Genomic DNA, 24,535 nt, shown 5'->3' on the forward strand with positions numbered 1-24,535 from the left:
ATTTTCCCCCTTCTTCTTCCCCAGCCCGCCCCCCATCTCTCCCATCCTCGTCGCTCCACTCCTTATCCCTCTCCCTCTCCCTCCCCAGCTTGCCCCCCATCCTCCCCCCTCTCCCTGCCCGACCACCCTCTCCCCTCCCCCACCCTATTCCCGTCGCACCCCTCCCCCCACCCCCAGCCCCGTCACACCCCCTCCCTTTCCCGAGCCAAGCCCCACCCCCACCCAGCCTCAACCACCCAATCCCAGCCCCGTCCCCTCCCCTCCTAGCCCTCACCCAGCCCTCCCTTCCTGCCCCCACCCAGTCCACCCCTCCCACCCCATCGTTCCGACCCACGCCGCCCACTCCCTACCCCCTCCCACCCATCGTTTCTACCCACCCCCTCCCCCCCGCCCCGACCCCTCTCCCCCACACCCCCCGCGCACCCCCTTCCCCCCAGCCCCAGCCCCATCGCACCCCCTCCCCCCTCTCCCGGCCTGACTCACCCCCTTCCCCCAACCACCTTACCCAACCCCCCTCACCCCACCAACCCGACCCTCCCAAATTTTTTTTTATTTTTAAAAGCTTTAATTTTTTTAAGATATTCTTTTGGGTTAAATACAAAAATGGTTCATGAACTTTACAGTGAATCTCAATTTGGTCCACTATCTACAAAAAGTGTCAATTTGGTCCACGACTTTGTAAGTTGTATCAAAGCAGTACAAACGTTAACTTTCATCGAAAAATTTAACGAAAACTAGTCATGTGCACAGCATGTGACCACATTTTTAGAGGCATTTTCGTCCGTTCATCACATTTTCATGTGACCAATTTCGTTAATTTTCTGATAAAAGTTAGCATTTGTATTGCTTTGGTACAACTTGGAAAGTTTGTGGACCAAATTGACACTTTTTATAGTTAGTGGATTAAATTGAGACTCATTATAAAGCTTGTGGACCATTTTTGTATTTAATCCTATTTTGTTATTTAAAAGTTTTAAAAAATATTATTATTTTTAAATATGGGGAAAAAGACGAAAATACCTCTACCATGTCAGCAGATAACGGTTTATTTGAAAGAAAAACTAACAGAGGTACTATTTTGACACAAAATGAAAGTTGGGGTACTTTTTTGCAAGTTTTCAAAGTTGGGATACTAAAGTGAAACAACATGTAAAATTGAGGTGCTAAATTGTAATTTGCTCTAATTTTTTTAAAAAAAATTTCAACAGTATTTTGTTTTTTTTTTTATGACAAATCCTAAAATATAGCATTATTCTTTATATTACCTTCTAAAACATCATTGATTTAAAATAAAATTTATATAAACAAAATTTGATGATACGAGTGAATCTCTTTAAGAAACACCAAAATATACACCTAGTTAGGGGACAAGCCTTATCCCAAAAAATGCATATTCATAAAAATAAAAAAATAAAAAAATAAAAAAAAAATAAAAAAAAACAGACAATAAATTAAACAACAAATAAACATACAATGCTAAATTACTAATACAATATAACACTAGCACTACTTAAGTGAATAATGATGACATTTATGAAGCCTCACAAGAAGATCATGCCCATAAAAAAATAAAAAAAAACAATCAATCTATAAACTATGAATGATTTTTTTGACCCCAATGTAAGTATCTGACGACTTGCAAAAATCATTAATGAAAACCCTAACTTCAAATTTTTAATTAAAACATTAAATTAAACTCAAACGTTAGAGATTCAATCAAAATTTAACAAAAGTTAATAGGCATGCTTACATTTTACTTAGACTTAGGGGCTGAGTTATTGATGAATTCAAAAAACACCTTGTGGTTGTGGGTCAATTGGACAGAGAAGAAAATGAAAAGAAAAATATCAAATTATAAAAGAGAAGAGATATTAAGAATTCAAAAAGAGAGGTTGAGAGAACTTACAAAGATCGGATTGACTAATTGAGAGGGAGAGAAGAGTGAATGAATAAAGAACATCTAAACAAAAAACAACACGGAGGATGGTCACACCTCTGTCTAATTAATTAAGTGAACTTTTTTTTTTTTTTTTGTGTTTGGTGGAAATTAGCTATCAGATTGTTTCATGTTTGGGATTTTGGGTATGAATATGTTTGGGTTATTGGGCTGAAACTAGTTGAGTTTGGGTAGACTACTACATGTAATTTTGTTTTTTTTTTACAAAAAAATGCGGTGGGCTGCAGCCCATATCGGAAGCAAGTTGTGAAAAGTCGTCTTTTTGAACGCTACCCATTAATTCTTCAAGCTGTTCGAAGACATGGGTTTAGGGGCTTAGGGATTTGTTTATGGCCGATGCTATTCAGACCACCCTAAATTGCTAAGTTGACCACCCTATTTCAAATTTCCAACTTTATCCTTAAAACAAAAAAATTTCAATTTTGTTCGTTGGGTCATTCGACAGTTATCTACCGAAATATTTATGGTTATTCGACAGTTATCTGCTGAACATTGGTGGATTATTCGGTGGATAACTACCGAATGGAAATGAAAAAGGCATTCGACAGTTATCTGTCGAAATATTTGCATTTATTCGACACTTATCTGCCGAACATTGGTGGATATTTCGGTAGATGACCACCGAATGGATCTAAGTGATTTTATCATGTTTTTGCAATAAAGGGTAAAATAGGAAAAAAGTTGAAAAAAATTTATTAGAGTGGTCAACTCAGCACAAAAGGGTGGTTTGCATAGCCTCCCTCTTTGTTTATTTGTTGTTGGGTTTGATCTGGGAAATCGATGAAGGTGATGGTGGAGGACCCGCCTGTGAAGTTTCCAAAAAAAATAAAAATTCACATGTCTTGAGAGATACATAAGCCTACGAATTATCGACAAGATCTTATGTACTCAAGCCTATAAGTTAAGTGAAACAATGAGAATAGAGAGTAAGGAAGTAGTATTTATTTTGAGAGCCGAATGCATGTTGTGAACTTGTTACAAATTGCTAAGCTAGTGAACCTGTAATAGCTTCCTTGTAAATACTTCCCCCAATATGTTGTAAATCCTTTTTTAACCATACTTACACAAAAAACTGTTGATCAGGACAAGAAAATAAGTGGAAAACAAAAAGAACACCCCAACTAGTATAAGAAAAATAAGTGGAAACCAAAACGAACACCCCAACTATATTGGGGAGTCCCTAAAAATAACAGTTTAATCTTTGCATTAATGAGGTCAAGTTTGATTTATTTTCTTCTTTTTTCCCTTTGCACCTTGCCCTCGAAACAATGAAGTACCTTTCAGCTGAAATCTGGTCCTCAAAACGAGCATTGGTACTTGCAGAGGGTCCCAATAAGTGAAAGATGATACCGTACCACTGCATAGGCTTTACTATCTGTGGCTATCGGGAATTTGAGGAATTTGAGGGTGCATTCTCACGGTTTGGACTTTGGGAGAAAATGAATTCCTTGGGTGCAGCATTTCCCATATCCTTGGTTTTGTGAAGGAGAAAGGTACCAGATAGAATAGTGATAAAACCACACAATTCAGTCACAATATGTGATGCATTTTGTGACTCCCAGTCCTGCAGTTATAATCAAAAGGAAGAAAAACCAAATTGAATCCTAAAAGAATAGAAATGTTTCAGAGAACAAAATAATCACAATGAAACTGTAAGGAATTGCTTACACCAGCACAAGTGAGAGCCACCAAATTACATATTATCTTTTCCAACAAACTCAATAGGAAAGAGAAGAAGATGACAGGTTATGAAACACAGATGATTTCCACATATGCAGAAAAATCAAACATGATAAAAGAGTTCCCATAATATCTCAAATGTTACAGAAATCCAGATTAAGTTTCCTGCAATCCAATACATGAATTTTAATTGTTTTTAGCTCTATTTCTTTGTTTAGTGCTAACAATTTTTTATTTTTTTTATCAAAGAATCTATCACTTCCTTTGTGCTTGCAATAACTGGTATTCCAAGTGTGAGAACTGTTGTTCTTTACAAGAAATTATAAATCAGGTTTTAGCATGAAATTTTCAACAGCCAGGACTAAGATTGAGTCCTTTTGATGACAACAATTGAACCACACAATATATTTTGAAAATTGGAGGCATTTTGGTGTCCCTTGAAAGTTGTGGTGCTGAAAAGCCTTCCTTTACAAAATTTTGCATGTCTATCATCAAGTCTGGGCTTATTAGATGATCAACACATGACAGAAAACAATAAAGTAGCTGGGCTTATTAGATGATGATCTTAAAAGTAGTTACCATTCTCATCAGCTCAAAATCCACATTCTGAATGATGGAATTTGGACCTTAAATTGCATGTTAAACATGGTAAAGACATTTAGTTGTCAAAAAACTAAGTAAATAAACCTGATATTTCCATAGCATCTGCAGAAAATTATTCTCATCCATAATATGAAAGGAAAATAAAATCAAAGCATTCCAAACATCTAAATTTCTATGTATTTACCTTAAACATGATCACACTGGCAATAATGGTGAATGATGTAAACATAACATAGTAGACTGGAGATATAACAGCAGTGTTAAAGGTGTCCAGAGCCTGCCAAAATGCATCAATGATATGGGTTAAACATTAACCTGACGGCAAGATTGAGAGAGACAATTAAGTCAATTTTATGCATGATATCTAATGCTAAATGGCTTGGTTTTCAGGACTCTAACTGTATGTGTTTCAATACAATGTATATTTAAGTTGAAGGTAACAAAATGCCTGGATAATATTGAAAAATGATACCTTAGAGTTTCCTAGAAATCATATCTAGAGTCTACACCAGAAAAAGGTAAATAAAGTTTCATAATTTTGTCATATAAACAGATAATACCCTTCCAAAACCACAATGTTTTCTGGAGCTTCCCACCTCCACAAGGTAAAACAGGGCCCCCAGCCCAACAAAAAGAAAACAAAAATGAGGGGTTTTGAAAGAAAAAAGGAGGAAGGGGGGGGGTGTCAAGTTTAATCACAGAGATGGTGTGACATCTTGGGCAATGTCAGCTTGAATGTGGATCAGTACCAAAACAAAGAACAAACAGTGTATATTAGTACAATTCATGTAAGTCTATTACCTCAAAGTTAGGATGCCACATTACACCATAAAAAGGAGTTAGAATGCAACAGGACAAAGTACAATGCAAGTCTTCCATCTGGAGAACCATACACATGAAACATCACCTTCGAATAGGTTTCAGTTCACTTAAGGGAGAATCATTAACATAAATGATCATGAGAGGGAACCACATTACTTAGCTTCTTTTATTTTTATTTTTTCTTGGTTCTTACATTTGTTAAGGCTGTTGGTCTTGTGTCCATTGCACTATGAGGTTCTTATTAACTACTTTTCATAGCCTTAATAAAGCAAAACTCAGTAAGAAATGCATAAAGCCTATGCCAAGGGCTACTGATTGAGCTGATTTAGTTAATTACTTTTCATTTAACTTTTTATGAATGCAGGTTATATAAGTCTATGTATTCTACTCAGTTGAATCAATAAAATACAGAGATTATCTTCTTCCCATCTAGCTCTATTCTTAACATGGTATTAAAAGCATTATGCTCTTGTGAGACCTCACCTTTTGCCACCTTAACCCCTTGACCAGAGGAAGCAAAAACAACCCTAATCCTGCAGCTACTCCCACCACTTATTAAAAAAAAAAAAAAAGAAAAAAAAAAGCTTAAACCTCTTACCTAGCTCGGCCTCACACCTATATGCCTCAGAGTATGTTCTTCATCTTAGTTTTTTTTTTCTTTTTGGTTCTCTCATGTCCTCTCATTCCCTCAGCTTATGTTTTATCATCGTAGACTCCTATTCTTTAAATACACTTGCATTAGTGTTGCATTTCTTAACAGAAAGAAAATAAATAAAACAAAAGGGAAAATAACAAGGACTGATTGAATCTTCTAGTCTCAGTTCTCAGGTTGATCTAACTTAATTCTTATGGGCGTGGAGGAGGGAAAGAAAGACCACTTAGTGAGATGGGAGGTGGTGGCTAAAAGCAAGGTAAAAGGAGGTTTAGGGGTGGGAAATCTGATTGAGAGGAATAAAGTTTTACTTGGTAAATGGTTGTGGAGGTATTCTAAGGAACCAGTCTCCTTTTGGCATTATGTGATAAGAAGCAAATATGGGGAGGCTGTTAATGGTTGGGACACAAAGCCTTTGTTGAGGGTTTCAAGCCGTAGTCCGTGGAGAGACATTTCTCTTGGCTATCCGTCCTTTTTACATTGCTGCAAATTTGTAGTGGGAAATGGGGTTAGGGTCAGGTTTTGGGAGGACTGTTGGTTGGAGGAGCGCCCATTGAAAGTAATGTATCCTAGTTGTTTTTTATTGTCTACAAAGCATCATGATTCTATCTCAAGTTTTGTGGACGCTTATGCATATCCTTATAGTTGGAATTTTGGGTTTAGGAGAAACCCAAATGATTTGGAGTTAGCTGAGCTTGTGGTTTTGCTAGAGAAGCTAGAAGGGGCTCGTCTGTTTCCGTTAAGGGTGGACTCCAGAAGATGGAAGTTAGAAGGGTCAGGGTGTTTTTCTTCCAAATCCTATAGTACTTTTTTCTGCAACAAAAGCAGTGACCCTTATTTTTCTCCTTATCCCCAAATATGGGCAGCAAAAATCCCTCCTAAAGTTCGAGTTTTTGTTTGGTTGGTGGCTCTTGGGAGGGTAAACACTTGTGATCTTGTTCAAAGGAGGAGGCCTTTTAGCTGTTTTTCACCTCAATGGTGCATTCTATGTAAAGCGGGGGAGGAGAGTGTGGACCATGTTTTCCTTCATCGCTCTTACTCTTTACAATTGTGGTGGAAGTTGTTTAGGGAGGTTGGCGTTTCATGGGTAATACCACAAAGTTCTGAGCTTTTGAGCACCTGCTTTCAGGCCTTAGGGAAGGGGAAAAAAGCAAAAACCCTATGGAGATGCTTGGTGCTGGCTGTTTTTTGGGTTTTATGGATGGAGCGCAATAGAAGAATTTTCGATGATTATAAGGGGGTTGAAGTGGAAGTTCTTTGGGAGCGAGCAGAATTTTGGGCTGCTTTATGGGTATCAGTTACGGCTGATTTTTGGGCACACTCTATATCCTCTATTATGCTGAACGTGTTAGCTGTTGTGCAGTGAGACTAGTTCTGGGGCAATGTCTTGGGTTTTTTCTTATCTGAGATCAGTTTTGTTTTTTACTTTTATTTTTTTCTTTATAAGTTTGTGGATTCCTGATCCACTCTGTGTTTTTTATTTTTACTTTGTATTTTTAATAAAAGTTCTCGTTTCTTCTCAAAAAAAAAAAATCTAACTTAATTCTTATGTGTGAAAAATGGAGCAAGGACTCTCTTCTTCAGCGCAAGTAGGATTGTGTTTTGAGATAAGCATGGAAAAATTCTTCGGCATGGGGCCCCGCTCCAATAAATCAGGTATGGGAATACCACTCCCTGCTTCGCCCTGCCCCGTATACCTGTTAATTTAATAAATATACTATACATGTATATTTTTATAATTATATTTTGTTTGTCTTTTAAATTTAATAGTTTTATTTTAGGCTTTTTATCACAAATAGTCCCTCAACTTTCACCAAAACATCAATTTGATCCCTAAAGTGCATTTTCACTCAATGTCATCTCTCATCTTTGCCACCGAACATCAATTTGGTCCCTAGACACACTTTGAAAATTCGCCAAATATAGCTCAGGATATGAAAAAATTCTCCGAAAATTCCTATAGACTCGTCTTAACTACTATTATTTTTATATGGAGTCAAATTATCAAATTAACATTTAGTATTTTCCAGAAAATTCGGGGAATTAGTTTGGGAATTCTGAATTTTCTGGAAAATCAATTTGATAATTTGACCCCATATAAAAATAGTAGTAGTAAAGACGAGTTCGTAGGAATTTTCGGGGAATTTTTTCGTATCCCGAGCTATTTTTGATGAATTTTCAAAGTGTGTCTAGGGACCGAATTGATGTTCGATGACAAAGATGAGGGATGAAATTGATTGAAAATGCACTTTAGGGACCAATTTGATGTTTGAGTGAAAGTAGATGGACTATTGGTGATAAAAAGCCTTTATTTTATGATTTAATGTTGTTGTAATGTAATATGATTTAGTGTCTTTTGTCTATACTATATTATGTATTTGAGTTGATTTGATATCATTTTAAAAAGAAAAAAAAATTAAAAAGATCTGACCCTGCAAACCCGACTTGTTTCCGTCCCTACTTAGAGATCGAGACCTCAAACCACAAGTACTTCACAAAATTCACAAACCCAATGCCATCAAGAAGTCATAACAACTTACAATAACACTAAGGCCTATTTGAAAATTTAAAGCTCTCATTTTAGGTATGTTTTTAATATGTTGCCCTATCAAAGGTTTTGACTTTTGAGCAGCAGGAACCAAGATTTTAATATCTCAAGTTTAACCAAATTAGGGAACTTTCTTCAAGATCAACCAACGTAAGGAATTTTCTTATGAAGATTTGACCTTTGCCTTCTCAATTCAGCATCCCAATAAATTTGACCAGGTTAGAAAGTTTGTTTGTTTTTTTAAAAAAAAATCTTGTAATTGTCCAAACACTAAATCAATAACTCTGAATCCCTGATTATATAACATTAATGGTAAAGGAAACTCTTCCTGTCTTTCATACTAGTTAGACGCTATTTTTTATTTTTTTTTAAATCTATGATATAAGATTATATCCCCCCCTACACACTGGAGCACCAAGTTGCCTCCAGGAGTAAAGATCAGACTGACATATGAAATGGCATTCCCATCCTAAGAAGAAAGTTCCCTAGAATAAAGTACATGTAACAACAGGTTTTAGTTCAAATATTAATATTAAAGAAATATCTTCTATCACACAATGTAGGTGGAACATTTAGGTTAAATTTAAATTCACATCATACGAAAACAACATTCGTATGCTGATAAAAAAAATTTAAAATAAAATTCATTTTCTGATGATGGAAGTCCAAATTAATCCCCATTCCACATTCTTTTAAATGCAAAATTTTAAGTAATTATTGAAGGGAACACGGATGCCCGACTTGTAGCAGACACATTTTTTTAAAGAAACGACCCAGACACATTTAATTTATATAAACTGAATATGAATCAACAACATCATGAATGATGATAATAAGGTTTTTTTTCATATTTAGTACCTGAACTTTGACCATTTTCTTAATGTGGTATCTAAACTTTTATTTGTCTCAATTGAGTACCTAAACTTTTATTTTGTGTCTAATAGGTACCAAAATGAATTTCTGTTAAAATTTTCAACAAAAGTTAGGGGCAATATAGTCACTTCAAAAAATTTATATTTTAATTTTAATTTTTAATTGTTTTTGTTTGTTGTGTGTTTTTTTTTAATAATTTTAAACATATAAAGAAAATAATTAAAATATACTTTGACTATATTGCCCCTAATTTTTATTGACAATTTTAACAAAAATTCATTTTGGTACCTATTAGACATAAAATAAAAGTTTAGGTACTCAATTGGGACAAATAAAAGTTTAGGTACCACATTAAGACAAGGGTCAAAGTTTAGGTACTAAATATGAAATAAACCCTGATAATAATAATAATAAAAGGAAACAAAGAATGAGAACATGGTGAGCATAAGGATTTAAGGATTTTAGTATCAGGCATTGCAACATTATTTGGTTTAATCACTTGAATTTTAAAATGTAATGCAGAGACAATATTAGGACAGAATAAAAAAATTGCTAGGGAACTATTTACCTTGTTTAAATAGATAATCTGGAAAAGACAGCACACTATGACTACCAATGTAAAAACCCATGTCTGGAAGTATTTAAATTGATTCTTTCCTGAAAATGTCAGCTTGAAAGCAATCGCTATTGCTTTCACACTCATAACCTACAGATGAATCAGAAATAAGAGAAGGATTCAGTAGAAAACCTAAAGTAATAGTTTTAACAAGCTTCAAAATTTAAAAACAGACCGTAAGAGAGCCCATGAGGGAACAAATTCCAACGTATACGACCAAATGGGTATGCCCATAACGTGGCACATATCGGAAAATGAGGACAGCGACCAGAACCAATACTATACAAGTGTAGACAATGAAACCTGTAAATAACAAAAATTAGTTTGTATTATTCATATCTTGGATGCTCATATACAGTCTCTAAGGAACTATGCATACTATCTTTAAGCAGGGTTTACCATTTAAGTAAAAATTGGTAATTTAGGTTAAAATTCATAGTTTCAAAAGAAAGCCAACAAGCCTCATTAAATCTAATGAGCACAAACATGCCTAGCATTTCACATTTATCCATAAAATAACAAATTAGATTTTCTTAAACAACTGTTTTCCATGGGCTCTTCACATTGACCTTACTTCATTAAATACATCTCCTATATGTCTCTTCTAATATATCAATAAAAGATAAAGAAGCTCAACCACCCCTCATTTCTAATCATTATATAATGTAAAAGCAAAATCTAGCATGGCAAAAGAATTCTGATGTTATCAAATTTACCTATATTAATGTAAATGATAAATAAGGATCAAATGTAAACATTAGAAAATAAAATTGATAAGAGACTGCAGTAAATCTTCAATTACCTGGCTGCGTAGCAAGCTCCCACACTTGCTTAACAGATTCGGCTTGTCTCTCGTGTGGAGCATGCAAAACAATACTTACAGATCCCACCATGCAAAGAACACAACCAAGAATACCAAAGATATGCAATTTTTCCTCCAAAATAAAATGAGCAAGCACTGCACTGAATAATAATGTCTCCTTTATAAAAACTCTCATGCAAACACCGGTCACAACCACACACACACACATACACATGCCCACATGTGTTGTATACAGACATTCATGCACAAATATATTTTTCATACCAGAGAATATATTTCTCAAGTGCTCATGCATGCACCTGTATAATAAATACATAACAAGAATAGAAGTTTCTCTTTACTCAGCAAGTGCAATGCAAAGATGTTTCATACCTGACAATAATACTTAAAGCTCCCAAGGGAGTTACGAGAATTGCTGGAGCAAATGCATAAGCCGCAAAGTTAGCTATCTCCCCAACAATCACTATAAAAGAGCATAAAGTCAGCATTAACAAATAAACATGCAACTAAGGGCAAAGGAGAAAATAAAATTTCAGCATGCAGCTCAAGGCACCTAATTTGAGTAATTATGCAAGAGAAAACCCCACAATTGCAGCTCATACACAGGCACAATGCTCTAGATAACTTTTTGATGGGAAGTTGCACTTTAGAAAGCTTATGAAACCTCATATATAAAGATCAAAATAAAAAATAATAAAATGAAGGTATATATTTATATACTATTATTAAAACGCTCTTTGTCAACCATGGCAAAGAAAATATCAATTTTTCCCTTATTACATTAAACAATGTTAATAATTAAATTTACATTACCCCACTTTTAACCTACTCTAACTTCTTATACATTCGCATCACACATGCTATGCATGTGTATGATGCTTCTAGTATATATATTATATCTATGACCAAATTCTCCCCACTTTTTATTGTTCCTATATGTCCATCCACCTTACTGCAGTTGACTTTTCCAACAATGTCTTCTTTCATGAGATACACTGATAATGTTTTTCAGTTGACCCTAATAATTGAAGACAAAGACCGGGTTGAGCTGTGTTTAACTGCAGACATCGAGATCATAATTGACCCAATTGAACCACACCACTGTCATGAAGTGTAGTTGTATCATCAATCAAAGAAGTTACTATACACAGAAAGAAAATCCCCATGATAGTCATTACTCCAGACTTTTGAAAGCTAAAGGATTGTACATCAGTCAGATGAATCAATATTAGAGATTTTAAGACAAGAAAAACTTATTAATCTAGTGCCTTAATAGTAATAATGGTGTAAATTCAGACCCCAAGAATGCTTCCCACTTATTCAATCAGTTGGACAAATCAAAAGGTAATTCTAGCATAGACTTGTATGCAATTATTTGAATAAGATACAGTAACAGAACATCTAATGGCATCCACGAAAATACCAATTGGAATCCATGAAAACACCATTTATCTCATTGCAATGTAAATGTGATAATTCTTTCCTCTTCGTGTGAACTCTGCAAAGGAAAGATCCTATACATATGGACCCAAATTTTGTACAGCCTGGGTAGGAAACCACAATATCAACCCCTTGGTTCAAAAAATATTTCCATACTTCCAGTGCAAGACAAATTCAATGATGTCTCTGTTCTGTTATCTCCCACATATACCCCAGCATAAAATAAAAAATGTTATCTGAATACATCATCAGTAATTATATAATATCTAATATCCAGACCATGTAAGCATCAGTTGGGTTGGTAGATCATGTAAAATGGTGTGGATGAAAAGGAACCTAAACCCTTGAACCCCAAACCCCCCTTTTTCTACTAAACAAAGCAACAGCTGGAAGAATCAAGAATAAAACGCTTCCGCATCTGATTTGAATTATCTCGCATGTGTCTTCATTCTTCATGTAGTTTAAAAAAGTCAACCTCTACGGTTCAATCTTCCAACAAAAAATATAAAGTGAAAGTAAATTTTTAACAATTTTGTATCAATGAGCATCCGGACCCTCTGTGTTTCCAAACCTCAGAACAAAGATTGCAAAATCAACTTCATGAGTGTAATCACAAAAGCCAAACTGCTGTTGAAAGTAGGAATATCACTCTCTTAGGACATACAACTTTCTAGTTTAACTTGCAATTTGGAAGTATTCTAGAGATGGCATCCGTTATTTCTATCCTTTGTGTAAATTCATTATTTATTCTCATAGTAATTTTTAACTCTAACAATGATATCTAACTCAGCAAATTTCAAATAACTTTTAAAGAAGGCAATGCAATTTCACTTTCTAAAGTTTCTTGAAAAATTCATAAGAACTGATAACTATAGAGTTCAAGGAACTCATTTCCTATCCAAATCCATATTCAGATCTGGGAAAAGTTCCCAAGGAATTTGCTACAAATTACCTGTGAACCTGTGAGCCATCCTTTGAATACTCTACCTTAGCTATGCAGCCAACATATTACAGGTTGCACACATGATGTTGCAAAGCACGTGCAGCCAGCAATATAAAACATTACCTGAGTAAATGACATTATCCTTTATTGACATGAGTTGCGAATTCCTTTTGTTTGTCAGCAAATTTGGTTTAAAACTACTATAATTAAATGATATGTAGGGAGTAATAACTAAGGGTAAGTTTAGCCCTAGTTCATAATATGGTTGAAAGATGAAAGTATAGATCTTAATAGAGTAGAATAGCTAAAAGGGTTCTGTATAATAAAGCTTTTCTAAGTCGAGTCTTTAGGATTCTCCTTTTCTGGTCAATTCTATCTTATGCTCCATAGTATAAATGTTGCACCAAAACAACAAGAAAATATTAATCTGAGCTACTTGGTATTTGCATAACATCTCAAGTTTCTTATCCACTAGGTCTAAGGCCATATTCTTAGTTAATAAATTGGGAACACCTCCTAACACAAATGAGCCTATATGCATATGAAAACATAAATGTGATTACAGACAACTTTTCAGAATTCAACAAAGAAATGCAACTATATGGGAATGGAAGTTACTCAATAATATCAAGAGTGAAAGAAGGCATTTTATCTTTGTAAGCAACATGAACACATAAGAGAGCAGGTTAACGTGAAGTATCCAAATTAGATGACCATGTGAACTAGATTCTATACTACAACCTTAGATATTATTTGATACTCAAAAGCAACATGATTTAACACAAAGCAAATAAAAGAAGGGTTCTTCTATATACAACCCAAAATTGATTCAACAAGAATCCCACAAAAAAGAAAAAGCAAGAATCCAGAAAAGCAGATTGAAGAGATGATTAAACTCACTTGTTATCATCCCAGCCCACCACATGGGTTCACCCAAGTACGTATACCCTCCTGACCCTGATTGCATTAGAGCACAAATTGAGTAACAAAAAGAATATTGATCTAAACAATGCTCCAAGCGTCCAATACAAAGGAAATCAAACTAACCTGCCCTGACTCCTGTAGCGCCGGCATTTTTAAGACCCTTTTTCTTGATGATATAGCTTGTCCCAATAAAAATGCTTGAAGAAATCGCCAGACAGAATCCATGAACATTGTCGAGCGATACCCCCATTGGTCACAGAAGTGATGTAGAGAAAGAAGAAACCAGCAAAGTATGCAGGGCCAAGAAATATTGCACATCCAAAAGAACTCCTACAACCATAAAACCCAGCAAAACGGATCAAAACCCGCAATCCCAAATCATAAAATAGATGCATATATATAAACAAAAACACACATTCATATAGAAAAATCATAAATAGGGATATAAAACCATACCCTTCTTGGCACACTGCAATGGGAGCTAAAAACCCACCATCACCGTGATGTCAAGAAAGTGGGTTTTCCCCTTATTTTTAGATTGAACTGGTGAACATGGTTGATGGGTATGGTTTCTGGAATGCGTTAAGAGAGAGAAGGAGAAGTGTTGGATTGTGATTGTGATTGTGATTGTGATTGTGATTGTGAGGCAATACAACGGTAAGTCCGTTACCTTGAGGACTCCGAAAGGAATAAAAAATACAACTCACATTGTGTAAGCTGCCTCCCGCATCCCGCGCGTTCTTCATTAAATGCCTTGAATAATTATACGAGCATTACAATTTTAAAAATTAGAATTTTAATTTTACATTTCATAATTATTTTAATTTTTACATTTTTTTAATAGTAAATTATTATTAATTCCCATTTTAGAGCTAGCTTAATTCAAAGTCCCCTATATGATACTTTAATTTTTTAGAAAATTAGGATTAAATACCAAATATTAATAATTTTTTAATAAAGCAGCAAGCCACTAATTTTTTTTAGTTTAGGTACTAACCTAGAGTAAGACATTTTAGATTAGGTCACAAATCAGTTTGTTATATAGTTGTGATTGTCGAACAATCACAGTTGTGATTAAACTGTGAATGTTTCAAATTTATAAAAATTTAAAATTTTTAAGAGTTTAATATTTTTTATTTTAGAAAATTAGGATTAAATATCAAATATCAATAGTTTTTTAATAAAACAGCAAGACACTAATTTTTTTTAGTTTAGGTACTAACCAAGAGTCAAACATTTTGGATTAGGTCACAAATCAGTTTGTTATACAGTTGTGACTGTCGAACAATTATAATTGTAATTGTCGAACAGTCACAGTTGTGACTATTTAAAATTTATAAAAAATCCAAATTTTTAAGGGTTTCATATTTTTGATTTAGGTTTGGGGGATGAAGTCCTATAACCCAAAGACTAATATTAAAGTTTAAGCCTTACAAATATTGAAAACATAACAAATCAATAAAAAAGTTATGACTGTTAAACAGTCACAGTTTGATATAACCATGTTTTTTAAAGTTGGTACCTAAACTGAAATTTAGTACCTAAAGTGAAATGACATAAATGTTTTAGTAGTTGAAATGAAAAAACATTATAATTTGGTAGCTAAAGTTAATGGACCTTTTTTATTTAGGCTTGAGGGATGAAGTCATATAACTCAAAGACTAAACAGTAAAGTTTAAGCCTTGCAAATATTGAAAAAACAACAAATCAATAAAAAAGTTATGACTGTTAGACAGTCATAACTCGATATAACCATGTTTTTTAAAATTGGTACCTAAACTAAAATTTAGTACCTAAAGTAAAATGACATAAATATTTTGGTAGTTAAAATGAAAAAACATTATAATTTGGTACCTAAAATCAACGGACCTTTAATTCTTAGGGAAAATTTTTAGAGTTAATTACACTTACACCCCCTGAGGTTTATTGTCTTTTCACATATACCCCCTGAGGTTTCAACAATTACACATACACCCCCTGAGGTTTCAAAACCGTTGCATATAACCTTCTATAGTGAGACGAAAAATAATGAAAAATTATGCAAAAAAGCATGTTAAGGGGTTAAATAGCCTAATAAGATTACTCAAGGTGTAAGATCCAACCTCAATACAAATATTTTTTTTTTCCTCTTGTAGAAGGTTATACGCAATAGTTTTGAAACCTCAAGGGGTGTATGTGTAATTTTTGAAACCTCAATGAGTGTATGTGAAAAGAAGATAAATTTCAAAGGATGAAAGTGTAATTAACTCAAATTTTAACTAAAGGACTGTAATTATACCTCATGTCTCTAAAGGATTGCATCTATATGTGTTTATTTTAATTAGTATATCCATGTTTGTTTCAGTCGGAGAAGAGAAAACAACACTTACATACAAGAATGTATTGATGAAGTGCAGACAGAATTTGTGGGGCAGTATATGTAGATCTAGTCTGTTACAAGTTTCATTGCAATTTATTTCCTCCATATGTTTTGACTTCATTTTTGTAGGTCATGTATTTAGTTAGCTAGTTAATTCTTTTGGGAAATATTTTGTAGGCCATGAGTTTGGCTAAATGTCTTTTTGAGGATTACATGACTTAGCAAGATCAATTTAACAACAACCATTTTTTGTTATTGTACAAATTTCACTAGGCTTGATAGTTTTGTTTTTGTGAATGCATATGGTGGTTTTGTGAATTTTTTGGTTAATTATATGGTATTTGTAAATATAGACCCATTTCAATATTTATGATAATTGCAGTTCGGAATTTAGTTTGGAATTGCACTTTTTACTTTGTCAATACTTGTATGGGTATTTGGGCCTGATTTTACGCTTTTTAGTTGATGGGCCAAAAATGGAAAGGTATCGGGCAATTGCAAAACTGGCCTAATAATTGGAGGAAATCACTAGAATAGAGCAAGCTAGTAGGAGAAATGGGCCAGAGATAATACGACAGCCCAAAAAGCTAAGTGGGCCGAGCGTAGCCACGCGGATTAAACCAAAGGAGACAAGTCCCATTACAACAAGGAACCGAGGTATCCAAGATCAAGAGTCATAAGAATTATTAATAAAATATCCATTAGAAACGCTTCTAAAATAAGAATTATTAATAAAATATATTTATTAATTAATTCTTCATTCCACAAGTCATGAGTGACGCCTAGCAGAATATCATGGCTACCCAGAACAACCAGAAAGTTGGTGAATCGATTTATTCAATTATTATCGAATCGTAATATATGATTTTGTCATACAATAACTCAAACATAAACAATATGGTATGGATAACTATTTGTCAATCCCTTGTAAATGCTCTTATGTCTAAACATTTTCTAACAGATATTGTCTAATCTATATAATTTGAGAAAACTCGTTTCTCAATTTATAATGCAATGCTCTGCCCAGAGTCTCCAAGACAACTATCATAGAATGTCGCATAGGTTATTCGCCTTCTTTATGGAAGGTGACAGATTCCGTGTTGTACGACTATGATCCTTCGTACATGAATCACTAGACCCAATCCATAAGCACTCTAAGTCCCTTAGTCGAGTATGGGTACATTGTATAGTCAAAGTCTAGTCACGCATGCACAAGGCGGCCCATAGTGTCTCAAGTCAAAGGATTATTTATGATGTTATAATTAAAGATTCTTGTTTGACATATCGTAAAACTTCATACAAGAGATCTTTTTAACAGTCACGTTCAGTGAACTTAATCCCCGATTAAGCATCCACTTGTTCATCATAGTATCAATCTACACAAATGATCTAAGACTCATCATCTACCCAAAATGTGCTAATATAACAAATGCTGATATAGAATCACATGTGTCTGATGTGTGATCCGTTAGTCAAGAACATCTTTAGGAAATAAGAACTAAGGAGTAAAAGTCTCATATATTGTAATCACAAGAATACTCTCTCCATATCTTAATATTTACAGACATTTTATGTATTGGTTCAGTATATCACATACACTGATATATGATACATAAAATAAACTTTGTCCTTTTGTATATTTATTTAATTAATTCTTAAAATTATAATTATAAATTAACTTTTACGGCATACGTCTAACAAATTAACTCTCAATTGCACTAAAAGCTAAATGACTTGACTCCCACTGGTCAATTGTTCCCTAGTGGTTTGAGGTTGTTCTTTCTTTACATCACACACAACCTTTGATATGAAAACATTTTCTCTAAATATTTCTCATCTCAATTTATATGTGAATTAGGATAATAATTACATCATATAAATTGCGTTGTTCTAATTTAAAACTTTTTAGATAGGATGAAACGATCATTGAAAGAATTGGACTAATTCTAATTCCTTTAATTCATATTTCCTTCCACTACTGGCAACTCTGATTATGATGTAGAACAAATGGCAGAACGGTTCATACAACAACTCGACCGCGAGAAGGCCAAGAAAAGAAACAAGCTACAGCCCGGCCCAGCGTCAGAAATGGGCCCATGATATACTGATTCGAAGGGAACGATGAGAAAAATCCAATCCATCGCCATAGGTGATGATCGAGGGCCTATTTTGGCCAAATTCCTTCGTTTATGGCTTCAAATAAGCAATTTAGTGTTTTTAAATAAGTTTCCTAAATTGCACTTTATTTTCATTTTTATTTCCGTTTTGAATTTCGAACGTTTAGGGTTTTGACGTATTTAAATAACCTTTTTGGTTGTTTGTATCATTCATTATTATCATTTTTCGATTAGAAAACTTTGAGATTTCTCTAGTAGACTCCAGATTCTTTCTTAAGATTAACGCTGATTTTTCCTAATTTCTTTTATTTGCGTGTTACGCTGCGTTATATTATGTACTTGATACGCCCAAAGTGATGAGATTTTTATTTCTTATTTATACTGGAAATCTATAAAATTTATCTCATAAATTATTTTATCAAGAATAAAAGAAATAAATTTGCACTTGTGTATTCAAACATAGTCAGTGGCGATAAGACATTTATTTCTTATTTGCACTAGGTCTTGCAAATATTTATCTCATAAATATTAAACTTAGAACATAAAGAAAAGAACTTGATCATATAATTAGAATTCAAATGATTCTAATTTTGTAATCAGCCTTTTATTTGTCAGCATAACATAAAACTCCTTATGTTATTTAAGAAAATATATTTGTGTAACTAGAAACCAGACATGTGCATCTTAGACTCATTGATTTGGATAGGGGTCGGCAATGGGCCGGGCCGGGCTAGCCCGGCCCAAATTTTTCGGGTTCGGGCCGGGCTCGGGCTTGAATGATAGAAGCCCAATAGGGCTTTCGGGCCGGGCCGGGCCGGGCTTGGGCTTTAATACACAAGCCCAAGGCCCGCCCATCGGGCTTTGGCTTGCGGGCTTGGAGGGCCGGGCCGGGCTAGGCCCAAACGGGCGGCCCAAATAGGCCCAAAGCCTGTTTAGACACATATATATGTTAAAAAAAAATATAAGATTTGGCTATGTTGTGATTTGAACATGAGACCTCACATAACAAACTTCAACTCTCAACCAACTGAGCTGACCAGTTTATTTGTTAAGTTTGTGAATCATAACATATTTAATAGCTTTTTCGTTTGTTTACTTCAATAAATTATTAATATGCTTATTAAGTTATTCTATAATACTATTATGTTAGTAATAGTGTAATACCATAAATAATAAACTTTTAAAATTATATACAACATTACAACTATAATAAAACATAAATGTACATATGTTTTATTATATATTTTATTACATATTTTTATAAACAAACGATGCAATTGTGTTGTCAACGATCCGAACCGTTCAAATTTTAGTTCCTCACTCAAAGATAATTCGTGCAAAAAATTAGCTTAATCGGAGATGTAAAAGTGACATAATGGTGGTCGAATTAATGAACGATCATGGTTTTTCTAATGATGATCGAATGGGTAGATGAATGTCGATTTAGCCGATTTTTTGTACGGATGATCTTTGACTATGAACATAGAAAATGAACGGATCAAATTGTTGAAATCACGTTGTGGTCTTCATAATTATGGAAACAATAAGGTTTCAACGGGAAAGTTATTAGAATTATACTCTTCAAGTGTATTTATATGTAGAAGTTCACATATCGATCGTGTTTTCAACGATCCGAATCGTTCAAGTTTTAGTTCCCCACTCAAAGAGAATTCTTGCAAAAAATTAGCTTAATCGGAGATGTAAAAGTGACATAACGGTGGTCGAATTAATGAACGATTGTGGTTTTTCTAATGATAATCGAATGGGTAGATGAATTCCGATATAGCCAATTTTTTGTAAGGATGATCTTTGACTATTAACATAAAAAATGAACGGCTAAGATTGTTAAAATCACGTTGTGGTCTTCACAATTATGGAAACGACAATGTTTCAACCGGAAAGTTATTAGAATTATATTCTTCAACTCTTCAAGTGTATTTATATGTAGAAGCTCACATCTCGATCGTGTTTCCAAGTTTTCAATGATCCGAACCGTTCATTTTTTAGTTTTTCACTCAAAGATCATCCCTGCAAAAAATTAGTTCAATTGGAAATGTAGAAATTAGATAATGGTGGTCCAACTTATGAACGATCGTGATTTTTCTAATGATAATCGAATGGGTAGATGAGTTCTGATTTTGCTGATTTTTTGTAAGGATGATCTTTGACTATGAATATAGAAAATGAACGGCTCAGATTGTTGAAATCACGTTGTGGTCTTCACAATTATGAAAACAATAAGGTTTCAACGAGAAAGTTATTAGAATTATACTCTTCAACTCTTCAAGTGTATTTATATGTAAAAGTGACGTAACGATGGTCGAATTAATGAATGATCATGGTTTTTTTAATGATAATCGAATGGGTAAATGAATTCCGATTTGGCCGATTTTTTGTAAGGATAATCTTTGACTATCAACATATAAATTGAATGGTTCAAATTATTAAATTAATGAACAATCATGGTTTAATAACTTTAATTATAGTTGTATTATAAAAGTTGTATATATACATATACATTTATGTTTTATTATAGTTGTAAATTTGTAATGTTGTATATAATTTTCAAAGTTTATTATTTATGGTATTACATAGTATAGTTTACACTTTACACTATTACTATTTACTAATATTATATAATTATATAATAACTTAATAAGCATATTAATAATTTATTAGAGTAAACAAACGAAAAACCTATTAAATATGTTATGATTCACAAATTAGACAAATAAACTAGTCAGCTCAGTTGGTTGAGAGTTGAAATTTGTTCTATGAGGTCTCAAGTTCAATTCATAATATAGCCAAAATCCTATATTTTTTTTTTATTGAAGATATTAAACGGGCTTTGGGCTTTGGGCGGGCCTAAGCGGGCCGGGCTTTGGGCGGGCCGTGGGCTTCAAGGGGATGGCCCAAGCCCAACCCAAGAAATTTTCGGGCCGGGCCGGGCCGGCCCAAATGTCGGGCCAAATCGGGCTTCGGGCCCAATGGGCCGGGCGGGCTTCGGGCCTTGGGCTATTTGGTGAGCCCTAGATTTGGATTATATAACTCAAATCTTGTCAATCCTATATGTATGGAAACATACATATCAACATCACTTAATATAGTGATCTTTGTAATTAAGTAATATTTTATGCATCTATCATGAACACAATATTCTCTCAATTACTTGAATCACAGCTCCCACTATTCCATTTAGCATTGGTCATCCGTAGCATCAGAGAAATCAAAGCATCAACTACTTAACGTTTGTCAAGATTTTTCTAAACTTTGTGTCATATGAATTTTCTCAAAATTCCCTTGTCATAATTAAATGACAACTATATGGCACATTTTATCCCATGTGATAATTCACAATTATTATATGAGATTAGCTAGACAAAATATTGTCTTGCCATTTGTTCAACAATATTAAAATTTTCTTGATATATCATGTTATAATTTCTAGTTACAATACTTTGAATATTAATGCCATGATTCAAGAAAATTATTTTCTACCAAGAATCAAATTTTAGTAAATTAATATAGGCATGAAACAACTCATTATTTCATCCTTGAATATTATTTATTCCATATGCTTGTATAGATAGAATAAAGTCTAATATTCAACTTGATGTCGAACCTTTGCATGAATTCGGTATGCTCTAGGAATCTTCAACTATAATGTTGATTTTATGTAGTCCAAGATATCTTAATATTTTATTTGATAGAACACTTCGATCCAAATAAACAATTTACAAGACAATGTAAATTATACTAAGTTGATCGATAATCTTGTCACATAAAATTCTATGTCAAAATGTACAATTTATTGGACTAGGAAACTTGTTATCCGATCAATAAAAAAACCCTTTTATTGATCTAGCATGCTTCTTTTCAAGCGTCGCAAAATTGTAAGATGGAGAGTGATGAATATCATCAATATTCGTAACATAACCTTTTATGTTTGCAAGAGAAAAATTAAGATTTCATTATTCCAAATAATAAATCTTATTTTGGTGTGATTTTAATTTATTATTCTCAATAATGAATTCTATTAGTGTGATCATTTATTTTAAGACTCTCTTAAATTTGGTTCTTTGTAAACCAAGTCGCATAGGACATATATTAAATCAACCCTTTATTTTATAGAATCAAATTTCACATAAAATAAAATCATTCAATTATTTGAGCATCAATACTCACATAGGTCAATATTTTAGTTAACCTTTCGTCCGTCTAAATTGTAGGAAACATACATATACACACACCATCTTGCATGGTGCACGGGATGGCTGCCATGCATGTATTTAAATGCGCACTTTGTGCGTCAATAATGCCCGCAAAATATAAGTCATGGATTAAATTTCATGCAATCAAATTGTGTAGAAAACTTTAACCCCGTTAAAATACATATATAGATGACCCATGATTAATCAAATTAATCATACACTAAAATGCTGAAATTTTGTCACACAAAATAAACCAGCACAATTATTTAATAGTCTCAAAATTCAAAACTCTTTAAAATTTTAAAACCATAAATAATAATCAAGTTTCATCTATAAATGGCTCTACAAGTTTATTTTGTGATGATAGCTCTACAATTTCAGTTACAAAAGATCCAGTTCTTCATGGGAGGACAAAGCACATTCATATGCGTTATCATTTTCTAAGAGATCTTGTGAGTGAAGGAGCTATTCAAGTAAAGTATTGCAAGACAGATGATCAAATGGCTGATGTTTTCACAAAGCCACTTGGAGGTCAAGTGTTCAAGAAGAATGTTGCAAGATTGGGTGTCAAAAGCAAATTTGGTTTACGGGAGGCGTTGTTGAAAAATTAAACAAAATTATGCAGCCTCATGAATTCCCTATTTAAGTTTTTTAGTTATGCATTTTTCTCATTTATGTTTCTGTTATGTTTTTCCTCATTCATGTCTATGAATTGAGTTTTTAAGTTTTAAGTTATGGTTTTAATTAGGCTGGGGGAATGTTTATTTTTCATTAAAGTACAAGGAAGTAGAAAGGGTCTTTGAAAGGCTTTAAATCTGTAACTTTGTAACAAGTTCAGTGGTGTGTGAGAAGTTGAATAAAAGTATTTTCTCCCAGTAAAATTATTAAGAGTTAGCATCTTCTTTCTACATAATTGATAAAGGAGCTTAATTATAATAATTAGAGAATTATGGATGAATTGACTGCGAGACTTAACCTCTGCAATTAATGAGGAGCTTATTAATTATAGGAAATATATATATATATATATAGAATATGGAGAAACCCACTTTGTATTCCAATTTAGGACTATGGTCGGAATGAGAAAATTCTCAACCGCCACCGCTACCACCAATGGCAATAAATTGACAATCGGTCTTACCGACAACATGGTCAGGTTGGGTCAGTGCGATATGGGCCCATTCCGAACCAACTAATGGGCCTTTTGGGCTAAAGTTAGGAGGTTTTTAGCCCATTTTCTGGGTTTAAAACAACCAAAAAGTCCCATATACCAACCCATAAGCCCATTTTCTAGGTCTAATACAAGCTTCTGATAGTAGAGCCACTTAGTTTATTTATAATAGGAAAAAGGCTAATGTATTCTGCTTTTTTCCGATGTGGGATTATAGCAAAACAAGTAAACAATTAACATTTTATTCTTTTACCATCTCAATCTCTATCTCAGTCTTTCACTATCTCTCAGACTCTCAATTTTTTCTCTTTGATAAAAAAAAAAAAAAAAAATCTCAGTTCTCTTCTTTCTTGCTCTCCCTAACTCCCACCGTCATCTTCCCTCCCTGTGAACCTTCAATTTGGCAAAACACAACACTCATCGATTTGGGTCTTAAAACGGGAAAATGGAGGCGGTGATTGTAGAGGAAGAGGGTGTTGATGTTATTGTGGTCTAGATTGCAAAGCAGCCCCGTAGCCCCGTACTCACTAAGTTTCTTTTTGTCTCATGCAATCATGCTACCCTCTCCCTCTCCCTCTCCCTCTTCCTTTATCTCAGATCGTATATAGGTAATTGAGTTGATTGGGTTGATTGGCCTCTGGGATTGTTGATTCACATATGGGTTGTTATTGTTGTTGGGAAATTGATTGGGTTGTTGTTGTTGGGAAATTGAGTTTGAAATGGGAAATTGGGTTTTTGTTGTTGTTGTAATTAGGTTGAGCTTGTAGGTCGACGGGAAGAAAGGAAGCCATAGAAT

At 33.8% G+C, this 24,535-nt stretch overlaps 1 protein-coding gene across 2 annotated transcripts; it reads right to left on the reverse strand.

Annotated features, from left to right (window-relative positions):
* Window positions 1-2,884: 2,884 nt before the first annotated feature.
* Window positions 2,885-14,579, reverse strand: LOC147292513 (magnesium transporter NIPA (DUF803)). 2 transcript variants are annotated; one of them, XM_086231372.1, is made up of 9 exons: window positions 14,552-14,579; window positions 14,005-14,211; window positions 13,858-13,914; window positions 10,947-11,037; window positions 10,554-10,714; window positions 9,927-10,054; window positions 9,704-9,841; window positions 4,425-4,517; window positions 2,885-3,521 (listed from the first exon to the last, which is right to left on the reverse strand). In XM_086231372.1, the coding sequence occupies exons 2-9, from the start codon at window positions 14,129-14,131 to the stop codon at window positions 3,339-3,341; spliced, it is 978 nt and encodes a 325-aa protein (XP_086087498.1). In that variant the 5' UTR covers window positions 14,132-14,211; window positions 14,552-14,579; the 3' UTR covers window positions 2,885-3,338. The 2 variants fall into 2 exon arrangements, with proteins under 2 accessions (XP_086087498.1, XP_086087497.1); XM_086231371.1 differs by lacking the exon at window positions 14,552-14,579 and adding an exon at window positions 14,338-14,472.
* Window positions 14,580-24,535: the final 9,956 nt, after the last annotated feature.

Source organism: Dryas octopetala, chromosome 2 (genome assembly GCF_963921425.1).
Source record: "Dryas octopetala chromosome 2, drDryOcto1.1, whole genome shotgun sequence".
NCBI classification, from domain to species: domain Eukaryota; kingdom Viridiplantae; phylum Streptophyta; class Magnoliopsida; order Rosales; family Rosaceae; genus Dryas; species Dryas octopetala.